General features: G+C 40.9%; 1 protein-coding gene across 3 annotated transcripts in view; it reads left to right on the top strand.

Moving 5' to 3' along the window:
• NEURL1 (neuralized E3 ubiquitin protein ligase 1) overlaps window positions 1-14,723 on the top strand; it is a 166,617-nt gene that overhangs the window by 77,174 nt on the left and 74,720 nt on the right. The window contains exon 1 of one of the 3 annotated variants that reach the window (XM_048505270.1): window positions 224-393. The exons of the other annotated variants lie outside the window; for them this stretch is intronic. Coding sequence (XP_048361227.1) covers window positions 360-393 — 34 coding nt within the window. The 5' untranslated portion in view covers window positions 224-359. Of the gene's footprint in view, window positions 1-223; window positions 394-14,723 lie in introns of those variants that run through there. 3 annotated transcript variants of the gene reach the window in all.

Raw genomic sequence — 14,723 nt, 5'->3', positions numbered from 1 at the left:
AAGGGGCACGGGGAATTGCCCTTGAGCTGCTTTAGGTCTGGGATGCTGTCTGGGTCTGTAAACTGCTGTAAGCTTTGCTAGCTCTTCCAGAGTTCAAGCCTCCTCCTTATGTAAATAATCATGACATATGCCTCTGCTTACTGCTGAGCCAGAGAGGGTCGGAAAGTGGGTGGAGGCTGATCGCAGGCTTCTGTCGTTTGTGCAAGAGTGTGTATTTCTTGAGAGTCATTAAAGAGAGTCTCTGTGTTGGAGGGTGCCGTGTGTCTTGCATGCTGACAATGATTGCATGCATGGGGTTTTACATCTCTGCTCAGTGAGAGAGAAAACAGCAAGGTAGCCAAGCCACCTTGCGCAGTACGATGGGGGGACAGCTTACCAGAAGCACGCTATACGGTAAGGAGCTGGCCAGCACTGATGTTTAGACAGCCAATTCTTAATGTTGGGTAGATTTCTTGCCCTTTCTGCAGTGCAGGAAACAATATGGCTCAGAAAGGTAAGTGAGGTCCCGAGGAAGAGCTGCAGTCTTTCCTCTCTGCTTCTCACTCTGCTATGTCTTATTTTTTTCTTGAAAAGGAACCTTCCTGTAAAAGATGGTCTTATTTAAAGCAGAATCCAGGGGTGACAGGGAAGGGAAGAGAGAGAAATTGTGTCTTTTATCTGATCTCATTCCATATGCTGCTTTTGTTTTATTGCTTTGGACAAATGTTTGTAAACAGACGGTTGCTTCCTCCACTGATACTGAACAGGAAAAAATGAGAGAATATTATAAAACCTTGACAGCAAGGCCAGACAGTTTAAAAAGCATCAAAGGAAGCATTCATTTAAGAAAATGGATTGTGTCTTCAGCTTTGAGATCCCTCCGATAGTGGTTTCTGCTCTCTCGCTCTCTGTCTCATTGTGTGTATATGTGAAACTGTATTCAGTTTACAACAAAGCTGGAGGCTCAAAAAGGCAGCTTCAGTGTAAATCCATTTAGTACAATATGCTGCATGGCTTTGTAGGATAATACAGCACAGTGCATGAGAGGGGAGAGTGTGGTATTGCAGGGGTCTGGGTGGGGTAGCATTGGACACTTTTGTCTAGGGGTAATACGTGAAATCATATAACCTCCACATGTTTTTAACCAGAGATGGTGTAAAAAGAATTGACTTATTTACTATAACAAGTACAATGAGGCACATTTCAGCTCTGCTGATTTCAGGGGCAGTATTAAGCACATACCTGCCTTGTGGCTGAACAGTGCTCAGGTTTGGATCATGCCCAGTATTTTTTACAACAGGAATTGTTTGTTCCTCTTCATTGTTATATACTTTTAACATTTTCTTACATTACTTGAGGAGGTGTTTTCTGTTTAAACTGTCAGTTGGCAGGGATATTTATGAACTCCATTTAAAACTAGGGATATAAATAGGTGCTTTGAAAAGGTGTGTCTGTCTTGTGTTTTCTGAGATCAGGCAATTTTTTTCTGAGATCAGTAATGCACACATTTGAAATGTATTCACCATTTGGGTTTCAATCCATACTTCCTTATTTTCAGGCAACAATTCAGCCAACTGACACTGCACTCATTGCTGATGATACTCTCTATAGGTTGAAAGGTGCCCTACCAATATTTCCTAGACTGGTTTGTGTCTTTTTCAGTGCAACATTAATCACATGTACTGTTCGCAAAAGAATGTTAATACATTGTCAAAAATGAGAGATAAATCCAGTCAGAAATGGTGGTTTTCCTTGTAACCTGCTTAAAACTGTTAGCCTTTCTTATGACTGGGAGAAAATAATGCAAAATAAATACTTTCTGGAGTCTATGTAAGTGTTCATCTTTAGTAGGGAATCTTCTCTATTAAAAATTCTTCAGCTCCACATAATGGCTGTTTCATCATAGTGTGGTCACATAACATCTATTCCATTTTTTTTACTTTTCTAGTGAATGAATTAGAAGATTAACGTTTAGCTTAGAAAAAAGAAAAGTAGAAAGATATCATAGTACTTTATAACTTTAGCATATTACAGTGGGAAGATAAGTTTAGGTTAAAGATAGCAGCAAATTTAAGAACTATGAACTGGCCATTACAAAACATTCTATCACAAAAAAAGTGTATACATTCACAAAAAAAGTGTATACATTCTAATACAATTGTACAGAATCATAGTGGGAACAAAGAACGTAATTGAAAGTTATCTTGTAATTTGGCTTCTTTGACATATTGTAGTCATAAATTACCTCCCTCCCTTTCTGACTTCCTTGGAGGATGTAAGGATGTAGCTAGAGAAGAATCCAGAAGAGTAGCCATATTAGCTTGCAGTAGCAAAAGCTAATACGAGTCTCAAGACACTTATTTTTTATCCAGCCCCTGATTCTAAGTACAGCTTACAATGTATCTAAAATAAGTAACCTTCAAACACAATAACAATAAAATACTCATAATATCATCATCCAAAACACTAAAAGCAGCAAAAAATATTTTAAAAGAGCTTTAAAGCAGTTGTACTAAAAACATAGTGGATACTTTTTCATTATCAGATACCAGGTCGTGTAAAATTAAATAAAAACTAAATCAAAGCATTTAACCTCTATTATGGAGAGACAAAAACCAACAGCACTTTAGAGAATATGTACATTTTTTTCTGGCACCAAAAACGTCAGAAACTAGCTACCAGGTGAATAACTGAGGGGAGAGAATTCTATAGTTAGGTTGCCATGTTTGACAAGGCCCCACTTCTTGTGGTATCTTGCCTCACCTCAGAAAAAAGAGGGACGTAGAGCATTTTCCAAAGGAGATTTCAATTCCTAGGCAACTCCAAACATGAGCAGATAGTCTTTAGGCCTAAGAACCTTCAGATGGGCCTTAATTTTTAACAAAAGCAATTGCTGCATGGGCTAGAAACTGTAGGAAACTCATTCATCAAATGTGTGAAAACTGGAATCTGAGTGGTATGAGGTGATGTTTCAATATCTTTTTCAGGAAAAAAAACTTGGTTGTTTTTATTCACTCTGGATCTGGCTATCATGTTTTAGTGCAAGAATTTTTTTTCCTGGATTTATTTTTGTGGGAACTCTGGATTTTAGTGGTGGATATAGTTGATTCTTCATACATGTCTGGTTCATATGGGGCTATTTTCTCTGTGGGCATCTTTCTGCAGTGCAGTCACTTTTCAGCTTGATCTATGTCGTTAACTGGTTCATGTGGATTGATTAATTGAACTCAAGGCTAGAGTCTGGCCAGACCTGGCCTGGTTGGTCTTTTGGTCTCTTTGATTTTTTGAAATCTTCTCTCTTTTAAATAAAAACTGACACTGTGAAAAGAGTAGGCAAAGTCAGTTATAATTCTGAAAGCTGCAACTATTTTTTTCTTGTTTGAAATAGCAATCTTTTAAAAGAGACTGTTGTTGGTTTGTGTCTGTGTGTGACTAGCATGTCCTGAAGTCAGCACTCTTGTTTAAATTAGTTCATTTTTTTCACATGTGACTAAGTTCAGAATAGGGGAACTGGAGATGTGCTGATTTTATGCTTGGAAAACTTTAGCTGGAACATATGACAGAAGAACATCATAATACTTAATGTAGTTTGGTTTGATCTGAAGTATAGAATGTTTTGATAATTCACTGAACAGGTATACAGCAGGCAAAGGTGTTCAGACTAATCAGTGTCTAATTAAATATGGTGCAAACCATGGTATTTTGCCTATGGTGTGAGAAAGGAGTATATGTTCTGAAGAACTGAGGTCTAAAAAGTTCTGCCAGAAGAGCCATATATCATAAATGAATTGTATAGCAGCTGAACATGTGATCTGTGAGCCACAAAATTCTTGGTTCGGTTTCTCCATAACCATGAATTCACTAGGTCTCCTTAGGAACATCAGTTGGAAGGATTACTGGGATTGTGCATGAAGTTGTTTTGGACATTGTAATGGCTTACATAAATGGAGTATGGACATGGCTGATTATTGAAGACCGTAGCAACAGCTAAAGGTTATGGAGAAAAGACCTAGAATATTCATATATTTGGCCACCATAGCAACTGAATGGTTACAGTATCTTTCATCCCAGGGGAGTACAAAAAAAAGCCTTCAAAAGTCTCTCTGGGAATGCAGAGAGGACAAGCGATTGATTGGGCAAATGAGAACCATAATAATTTAAAGTTATGTTTTCATGGAAGAAGTAGAGATCTGAACTTGTTGAAGTTGGAAAGTAAGGATTCTTTTGTATTACCACTGCATTGTTCTCTGATAATTAAGGCAGTTATTGCAGAACTATTGTATACTTTTATTTATTTTGTAAACACTTAATTTTTACCAGACTATTCAGCTTTGGCTCTAATTTGTGTTACTGCACTCCATTTTAAATACCTAAGGAGTCACTAACACTGGTTTGGAGGTCTGCTTATACTTACACATTGGAGGTTTGCATGACTACATTTACTGTTTAGAAGCAGATTGCTACTTTTTTTGCCCCCACCCTCTGCTTCCTTCACAAAACTTACTTTACTACAGTGTTTTGGAAAAGATCACAGCAAATCTGGGATGGGTTCCACATGAACGGGAAAGTCTGGATTTTCCTGATCTTCTCCATGTAGCTGCCATTTTCCCCACTGCAGTTCCTGTGGCAGCCATTCCACCTCGCATTACTGGGATGGGGTTTCATAAGGGGAGGAAATGTCTGCTATGGTGACTGGGGCAATTACAATGTTGTGAATACATCATGTGGAAGCCCTGTTGTTGCACTGGCAGCTGTAGCAACAATGGGAAAACCACACTTTTCTTTTGTCATCAAGTCATAGACAACTTATGGCGACCTGGTGGAGTTTCCAAGGCAAAAGTTGTTCAGAGATTATTTGGCATTGCCTGTCTCTGTGTAGTGTCCCTGATGTTCCATCCGAATACTAACCTGGTTTCTTCCTAAGATTTGATGAGATTGGCCTAGCCTGGGCTGTCAAGGTCAGAGCACAGGAAATCACTGCCTTGTGGAAATGCCCAACATTAGAAAGCAGTAGCTATACTGGGAAGAGTGACATTCGAAGTAACAAGGCTGTAGTTGAAAATACATTGTTGTATTTTATGCTAACAATACATTATAGCAATAGTTCAGATTTCTTGTGCCTTGTTCATATGGGGCAATCCAGTTCTGAATGATAGTTCAGTGATAGTGCAATATTTAATAATGTATGGCTGCAGCCTGTCACAGACCAAGTCTGCCATTCACACTTCCTGCATTCCTATAACACCTTTCCAAGCTTCTCCAAGAAGCATTCAATGCAGGATGCTTCTGAATGGTTTTTCCTGCAGCATGTGGCTCTATTGGAAAGGAAGACATTTATTGAGGGAGGAGAAACAAGGCAACTGGACCTATCTGGGCCTCCTATATGTCAGAGAGCCTACAGGACATTGCAAGGAAATTCTTTTAAGAAAATCTCCTTTTGAAGACAGACAAAAACAAGACCGCTGACTTCACCACTAGATCAGGCAGAGTCAATAATAGTTGGAGGGGAAGAATGGATGTGGCTTGTTTTCCATTCCATAAACTAGCACTTTCCTTTGGAAAGGTGAACAGTGAACTCCAATTATACCATTTAAGGCAATTGGTTACTAATTATTATGCAGTGTAACAGCTGTCCATAGTAAACATGTACTAAATAAATGAAGTGCAATGTAACAGTATTGAAAATAACATAAAGGGAAGTACAGTCAGTCTTCATCACAGCCAGGAATAGACACCCAGAGTCTTCTTTCTCAGTTCTATGTTTCTAGTCATAAGACTATAATTTCTTCCTGAGAGTTAAAAACCCCCTCTGGAAATGTTATGTACATTTCTTATTATATTATGCACTCTCCTTGGTAAGTGAGCTTATTATGGATGGCTCTTTCAACAGGATAAAATCTGGTAAACATTTTCCATACAGACTCACATGATCCATAAAATGAAAATACATAATTAGGTAATTACCCTTTTCTGGTACCCAATGTTTTCTATTCAGTTCTTTCACTTGTATAAATATTTGGTGAAAAATTGTACCCTCTAAATAATGTGCTATATACAATCCACAGGAAATGGCAATAACTATGAATATGAAATATCTATGAAATATTTGAGATTAGACCACACACCATTATCTAAAAAACAACACTCAACAATGCTGCTTGATTTAGAGATGCTTTGTTATGCTTATATAGTGATAGATAATTATCTCAAACTCTTACCTATTAATGTACATATCATCACAGGTATAGCCTACAGCAGTGGTGGCGAACCTTTGGCACTCCAGATGTTATGGACTACAATTCCCATCAGCCCCTGCCAGCATGGCCAATTGGCCATGCTGGTAGGGGCTGATGGGAATTGTAGTCCATAACATCTGGAGTGCCAAAGGTTCGCCACCACGGGCCTACAGAGTCAGTCTAGACTAGAGGGTCTAATCTAATCTAGTGATCTGTTTTCAGAAGTGGTTAACCAGAAGCTTCCATGATGCCCACTGGCAGGCAACATCCCTACCTAGTATTTATCCTCCAGCACCTGACATTTAGGATTGTGGTCCATGTCTTTTCTGGGATTTGATGTCATCTAGCATCCTGCATTAGTTTACTTTTTCCCAAAAAAGGAAAAATGTTCTGTGATAGGCAAATAGGCTCCCATGATGGATTGCTTAAAGGGGTCATTTTTTGTTAGAACCATGTTGGAGTAAAAAAACCAAGTAGCCCCACTGTGGCTTTGATGTCATCGAAAGTTGCAGCTTCAAGACCACCCAGTCATCAGGTGTACCGTAAATGGGGACTTGATGCATGGTGCTTAGTGTTGCCAGAGATTTGGGGGAGGGTGTGGAGCCTAGGAAGGATGGTGTTTGGGGAGGGGAGAGACTTACAATGCCATATAATCCACCTTCCAAAGTGGCCTTTTCTCCAGGTGAATTGATCTCTGTCCCCTGGAGATCAGTTGTTACTACAGAAAATCTCCAGCTACCACCAGGCAACCCTGATATGCATGGAAATGCCAAAATAATCAGGAGCCAAGCTGAACATGTCACTCAGTCATGTGCTATGTAGTTTGGTACATATTTACTGCTGCAATCCTGGTTTCTTAGGACTGACTCATATGACTGTCAGGCTCATGTCATTTGTTTGGACATGCTCCTTGAAATTATTGATTGGATGTGTCCAGTGAGCTTCTGGCATGCAAAGCTAGCAGCAGAATGAAGTTTCTTGTATGCCACCAGAAACCTGCATTTGTATTTATAGAGAGGTTTATAAAAAAACCTTCATTCTCCAAAAACACACTTAGCCATGACACGTCATATTTTCAAGTCATAATTAAAATGAATCGACCCTCTGGCTGGACTTGCTGTGAAACCTTAGCGGTCTTTCAAGTAAAAAATCTGCAGCATTTGGACAGTTGATATTTCTGCATCAGAAACTGAAAAGAATTCCCACTCTCTTTTATTTTTAGTATGGCAAGTAGTGGCATTATGCATGTGTGAGTAAATTATTTATGTGTGCATCTCTTGAAGGGATGTTCTTGCTATTCATGATATCCACAGTGAATTAAGATTTTGTGGGTGATGTGGTTCTTCATTCTGCATGCATATACTTCCATTAAATCACTAACCTCAGCTTGCAAACACAGTGTCCTCCAGTAAGGGATCAATTGTAGGAAGGTGACTTTGTTTTCTGCTCCATTGCTTACTCTGGTCCCAGTGTTCTGTGCAGATAACTTGTAATGCAGGGCCCTTCTTTCCCAAACTTTGGATAACCTAATGTACATACTATGTAAACAGCTTACTGGTTTTGGAAGTCACACATGCTAATTGTTGTGTTATCTATTGTTTGCTTTAATTTTCCTCCTGTCTACCACCACAAAAAATCTCTGGGAAGGATAAAGGAGGGCAGCATATTTTTATGTGATCTTTTGTTCTTACCAGGGTTTGCTCAGACTGTCCTCTGTCATGACATGACAAGCAGCAAAGCTTGTCCAGGAGTGACAAAGATGGAGGAAGGAACAGTGCTCGATGGTCTCTGATTTTGTTGGTCCCTCAGTACATAGCTGTTCAATGGTTCAATTATTGGGCCAGTACAAATTCCTTTGTTTCAGGTTCCCACTTGTTTTCTCTCAAGTCTTGAAGAAAAATTAGAATTGGTTTTTATACCCCACTTTTCTCTACCTATAAGGAATCTCAAAACAACTTACAAACTTTCCCTTCCCCTCCCCACAGCAGAAGCTTTGTGAAGTAGGTGTGTTACCTTGCATCGGCAGCAGTAACAGTTGGGACTGAGGAAGTTCTGAGAGAACTGTATCTGGTTCAGAGTCACTCAGCAGGCTTCATGTGGAGAAGTGGGGAAGTGAACCAGTGGTAGGATTCAAATAATTTAACAAACGGTTCTGAAAGGACTCAGTGGTGAGATTACACCAGTTCTGTGAACTAGACAAAAAGTTAGCTACCGGTTCTACCGAATAGGTGCGAATAGGCTGAATCCCACCACTGAAGTGAACCCAGTTCACCAGATTAGAGTCCACTGCTTTTAACCTCTTTTTTAGTAGAAATGGGAGTCTGCATAGTCAGGTGAAACACGATTGGGGCCTTTGCTCTGTGTATACTTACCTGCTATTGATATCAGTGGAGTTTCATTGGTTTCTGTAAAACTTGCTGTCAATTGTGTGAACAGTACCTACAGCCTTTTAATCTTACTCAGAAATAAATCTGATCTATTTAACTGGGACTAACACCAAAATGCCCTGATCTGGAAAGCCCAGGTTAGCCCAATCTTAACAGATCTTGGGGGTTAAGCAAGGTTGTCTCTGGTTAGTATTTGGATAGGAGATATATTAGGCTGACCAGCCGTCCCGCTTTTGGCGGTACCGTCATGCCTTTGGACAATTTGTCCCGCGTCCCGCGGGTTCTACAAATTGTCCCGATTTTTGGGAGGCTGCTGCACTGCCTTGGGGTGTTACCTCTGTCACAGGGCGGCAAACGGCAAGCCCCAGAAGCCCGTGTGCTTCTGCGGCTGTGCGCGCGCGCGGCCGCTTCCCTGTCCCGCATCACAAAGGTGACCATCTGGTCACCTTAAGATATATGTAAGAACACTCAGAGGATTTTTTAAAAATACACATTGATATTGCCTGCCTGTAATACTTGCTGAGCTGTACTGCTTTAGTGGCACAATAAGTTTCTAGAGTTCATATAAATTATAGCTGTAGCTGGAGAGACAGTATAAAATGGAACCATGCCCTTTTCAGTCAGAGGAGATGCATGTGTTAGAAATAGGAAAAACCAGCATACAATTTGGACCTTTGGCAGTGGCCAGCTGCCCACCTTTGCACTAACTGGAAAAGAGAAAAAGAGAACTGGATGAAGGGACCTAGGCATGCTCCACTTAGCAGAACTAACTTAGCAGAACTAACTTGAGATATTGCTTATCTCAAGAAGAAAATAATGCAGAGAAGATAGAGGAAAGTTATTTATACACAGGTGCACATCTGTCCCAAGCATTCATGTTCCTTGTGTTCTTCTCCTGGGTTAGGTAGAGCTGTTCTATTTTCAGTGAAAACTACCAAATGAGTTAGTTTGCTTTTGGTTGTCATTACTCTTTGTTTTCAGAAAACAAGTCCCTGTATTGGGCCACACCTAACTTCAGCTAATTCTGCAGCAAACTCATTCTAGTACAGGCTAATCTAGGGAGAAAAACATTAAACAATGCCTGTGAAAATCGGTTCTTACTGGGTTAGGCACATTGTGCGTGCTTTTGGATGGAGTCCTAGGAAACACTATTTCTTGGCAGTCCATCTAGATATTATGGATCTTGGATTTTATTTCACCAGTAATGCAGCAAAACCCACTCATTGGATACTGCAGTTTATTAACTACCTTTTAAAATCTAATGAATAATCTCTTAGTGGTTTGCTGTGACAGGCAGGAGGCTGTCCTGCCTCTGAAGAGAAAACCAGCCATTCAAATTTGCCCATTGGAGTGTTGCTTCAGCATTCAGTCACCTTTGAGAAGGTGGTAGAGATGTTGGAGGGAACACAGAAGAAGAAGGAGTAGAATCCTTCTGGGAGAGAATAGTGACTGCTCAGGTCTGGGTCAGGAAAAAAAAAGCAGACGTACAATTTACAGTGCAATCTGGATGGGGGCTAAACCCCTCAGGAGGTGGCATGAACCCCAACCCTGACATAAATGCCACTTGAGTGGGCACAAGGGGCATTTTGTTAGGATTTTACAAGTGTCTGCTTATTCAGTCAAGCAAGAGTTAACTGCTGAAGTCACCTGCCTAGAATCACATGAGCTTCTGTAAAGATCTCTCTTTTCTTCTTCCCAAAAAAGAGGAGAGGCAGACACCCAGACTGAGCACTTGCATAAATAAAGTTTGCTGTTCCTATATTCAGTGTAAATTCATTTGTAATCTAGTAAAAGTCTACAAAACAATTCATTAGGATCTCTGCTCTATTATTTGCTCTGCTAATTCATTGCAATATAACACATTTGTCCTGGTGCAGAGGCAGATATGCCAATGCTGGGGAGCTGCATCGTAGTACAACATTGGGCATCAGCACTGCCTTAGCACCTGTGCTTCCCTGGTGCAGGAACCCACACCAACACTGAAGGGGGAGTTCCCAGGGGCGGAGCCAGTTATTATTATTTTATTGATACAAAAACAGTAATACACAGCAAACAAGATCACTATACTGGATTTTGTATTAAATCGCACATCGGAAACTTCCCAAGCAGGAGGGATGACTACATTCAAGCTCCTCAATATAAGTGGATAGGTTATCCCAAATTTCATTCAAGGTTGCTTTCTGAAGACCAGGAGGAACATAAACAAGTTGTTGAAATTGATCTGCAGGAAAAATGGGTTAAAGTTTTCTCAATGTAGTATACACAGCATATTTTTAGGAAGCAAATGAAGATAGTTTTTAAAATGCCAGTATGAAACTGTTGAAAGGGATGTGCTTTGACTTCAGAACATGCAAGCATCATGATGTTAATTTAATTTAATTACCTTATCATCTGCCTTTCTCATGGAGACTCAAGGTGGATTACACACTGCAAGTCAATACAGTGAATAAGATGGGATATCCAATAAGCAATGTAATAGAATTAGGATTGCAGAAACCTGCAATTTTAATACTTTGAGGTGGTTAGAATGCTGATGATTTTAAGATCATACATTTTCCACATCACTGTATTTGCTTACTATAAGGTTCAAATGCCTATTGTTCACAGTCAGGTGTCAGGCTATTAAAAAAGGTAAGAGGAGAAAGGTTTTGTATAATAGAAGAACAGGTGTGCAACAGCAGGTTCCAATTATCCCTGCAAGCAGTTTAGAAAATGTTGTCAACAGGTAAGTTATATCAAAGCCATGTGTATGCGAATTATATGACTAAATGTTTGGTGCCTTTAGGATTTTTTTCTATTAAAAAACAAACAAACAGGAGATCTGAAGATTTACATAATTTAGCCTCCTGATTAGCCAGATACTTCAGGGAAGCCCAGTACAAAAAGGCCCTCCCTCTCTGTTTTATCACTCAGCAACTGTTAATCACAGGCAAACTGCCTCTAGGCATGCACCAAGCTTCAATTTGCATTTTATATGCATGTGAAAAGACATGATCTTGAGCAGAGGTGAATTGGTCAATTAACATACCAAAAAAATTCTGGTGGGTCTCTGATGCTGACAAGCTCCAGCTAGTGTCTTTGGGGAAATTTTAGCCTTTCCTCTTAAGGAAGTCATTCCAGTTTCCTGAACTATTTGGTTGCCGATTTGTAGCTCTGCAGGATCTGTATTGAGGTGCAATGACCAGAACTGTACACAGTATTCCAAATATGGTTACTGACAGCAAGATTCTACATCAGTGCCCATCTTATTTTCAATTCTTCTGTAATAGTCCCTAGTGTAGAAGTTCACCTTTTTCACCACCAGCTGACTCATTGAATTGACAGTTTCAATGAATTTTTTCCCTAGTTTGTTACTGATAGCTCACAACACCTGGGATCCCCTTCCTCCCCCAGTGCCTATTTTCCTAATTTGGAGAAATAATTTTGGCACTGCTTGAGGTTTCGTTACCTTAATAATTTGGCTGTCATTTTGCAAATTTGGCTACCATAAAAGTTATCACAGTAGCACAGTAGCTAAATGGAGATCCTTGGTGGATTTCAATTTATATTTTCCTCTATTGTCTTTTGAGTTTGGTCAGGAGGTTTTGGCAAGGGGGAAGTCCAGGTATATAATATTTGCAGAATCATCTCTGTCTGCATGCTTGTTGCAACTTTCAAACAAATGTAAAAGATTAGCGAGGCTGGAATACCAACTGCAGAAGTCTTACTGTAACTGTCTGACTGGATACTTTTAAAAAATTCTGTGTTGCATTAATACCTTCCATTTTTAGTAATGTTACATATATTTCTAAAAGATCAAAGATTTTACATTTGAGTTATTCAAAAGATCTCAGATGTGTGTCATCCAGATTCGGTGACTTTAATATGTCAGCTGTGAACTTCACTGTATCTCTTTTATTTGACTAGGGTTGATTCTGCATGGGCCAAAAACAGTGGTGTGAAAACGGTGTGAAAACAGTATAAACCCTTTTACACCGTTTTAAACCCTTTTACACCATTTTCACACCATTTTCACACTGCTGTTTTTGGCCCATGCGGAATCAGCCTAGGGCCCTTTCCACACGGGCCAAAGAGCGCTTCCCCACCGGCAGGAATTCTGCCGGTGGAGGGGTGGGGGCCGTTTGCACGAGAGCGTGCGAGCGGCTCCGCAGAGGCCGGCACAGGAGAGGCAGCTCCGCACGGAGCCGCCTCTTCCCCGTCCCTCTCCCACTCACCTCGTCGCCTTCGTCGCCCTGCTGGCCTCCTTAGACCCGCCCATGCTGCCCTCCAACCTCCAGGGGTCGGAGGACAGCGAGGGAGGGTCTTAGGAGGCCAGCAGGGCGACGACGGTGACGAGGTGAGTGGGAGAGGGACGGGGAAAACAGCGCATTCCCGGCGGTGCCGTTTGTACCGCGCCGCCGGGAATGCGCTGTTTTTCCAAAAACCTTCCTCCAGGAGGGAGGTTTTGGAGGCGGCCTGACGCCACCCTGGGGGAGGGGTAGGGGAGCCAGGTCTGCGCTGCTGCGTTTTTGCAGCGCCGCCTGTGCGAACGGCTCCCTGGGGACGGCATTTTTGCCGTCCCCAGGGCGCCGTTTATGGCCCATGTGGAAAGGGCCTAAGTTATTTTAGAAACCTTCCTGAAAAAGTAGTTCAGCAGTGGATATCGTTCTGAAATTTGCAGTGAAAATGTATGTGAGAGGATTGATGATGGAAGATGGAGAGACTATAGAGAACAGAAATCTTTCAATCATCCAGTGGGACTCTTCCCTCATCTTTGTCATCCAATGTTCCGACTATATCCCTCTCTAGTTTCCCTGCTTCTAATGTGTTTGAAGAAACATTAATGTTTTTACCTTGCTCTTTGAACTGTTGTTCTATCAGCATGATGTAAGAACAGTGGACTCTAATCTGGAGAATCTGTGTTTAATTCCCCACTCCTCCACATGAGAGGCAGACTCTAATCTGATGTACTGGATTTGTTTTCCCACTCCAACACATGAAGCTTGCTGGGTGACCTTGGGCTAGTCACAGTTCTGTCAGAACTCTCTCAGTCCCACGTGCCTCACAAAGTGTCTGTTGTGGGGAGAGGAAGGGAAAGGAGTTTGTAAGCCACCCAGGCAGGATATAAATCCAAATTCCTCCTCCTCCTCTTCTTCTTCTCATTTAGACAAGACTACCACTATTTAAGGAAATACTTCTTTCCTTTTATAAATTCCTTGACTTTCCTTTTAAAACATGGATTATTCAGGGCACAGTTGTCCTAACCTGCAGTTGGCTGACCTACTCTAGCTTCTTTCATTATAGAGATGTGCCTTTCTCCTTATAGCTCTGCAACAAAAAGTGTGAGAGCAGGAGTCCCAAAAGGGGTTCCAGTGCATGCTACAGTGCTAGCCAACACCTTTCCTGCAGCCCTGCGAGTGTTTTTAGAAAGTGAGCAGGACAAAGTGACTTTTTCCCAACAAAACTTCTGATAGTCCACTGGAGATTTGATTGGTTGTGCCAGTTTTTAAAAACATTGCTTTGGCAACGGCACAAGGATCTTTACTGTGTGACTAAAGGTAAAATGTGGCAGCGCACAGCACTGTAACACAGTTCCAAAGGTATTCAGAGGCTCAAAGAGGTTGGGATCCTTTGCTTCTTTAAAGTTAAAGTTTAAAGTTTACTTTAAAGTTACTTTAAAGTTTCATTTTTAAAAAAATGAAAGTTGTGAATTTGGAGAATCTGATACACAGATTGCTATAACAGAAGATTGAAATAAGGATATCCAAGTGTTGATTTTAAAAGCCTCCAGTTGGTAGGGGGAATAGGGGCAGGGAGAAAGCTGATGTGTGGGTGTGAACAGGAAAACTGAAACTTTCCCACACACCACAGTCATCCTAGTTTCGCAGCAAAGCCATTTGGGGAAAGATTGGAAAAAACCTAGGAGATGCACGAATGCAACATGATGCTATGGGGAAGCAGGAAGAAGCCACAGCAGCAGTGAACCTGGGGCAAATGACCTGTTCAGAAAGGCCATAGCAGCAAAGTTCCCTACATTTGGGTTTGATTTGGGCAGAAACATTAGCTAACATTTCAGTGTGCTGATTTTTAAATGTTCACATTGAACTCTGTAATGATTGTTATTCTGCTCCAGTTTAATTTA

Source organism: Sphaerodactylus townsendi, linkage group LG08 (genome assembly GCF_021028975.2).
Source record: "Sphaerodactylus townsendi isolate TG3544 linkage group LG08, MPM_Stown_v2.3, whole genome shotgun sequence".
Lineage (NCBI taxonomy): Eukaryota > Metazoa > Chordata > Lepidosauria > Squamata > Sphaerodactylidae > Sphaerodactylus > Sphaerodactylus townsendi.
The sequence above is the reverse complement of the archived record's forward strand: the minus strand, read 5'-3'. Positions and strand labels throughout refer to the sequence as shown.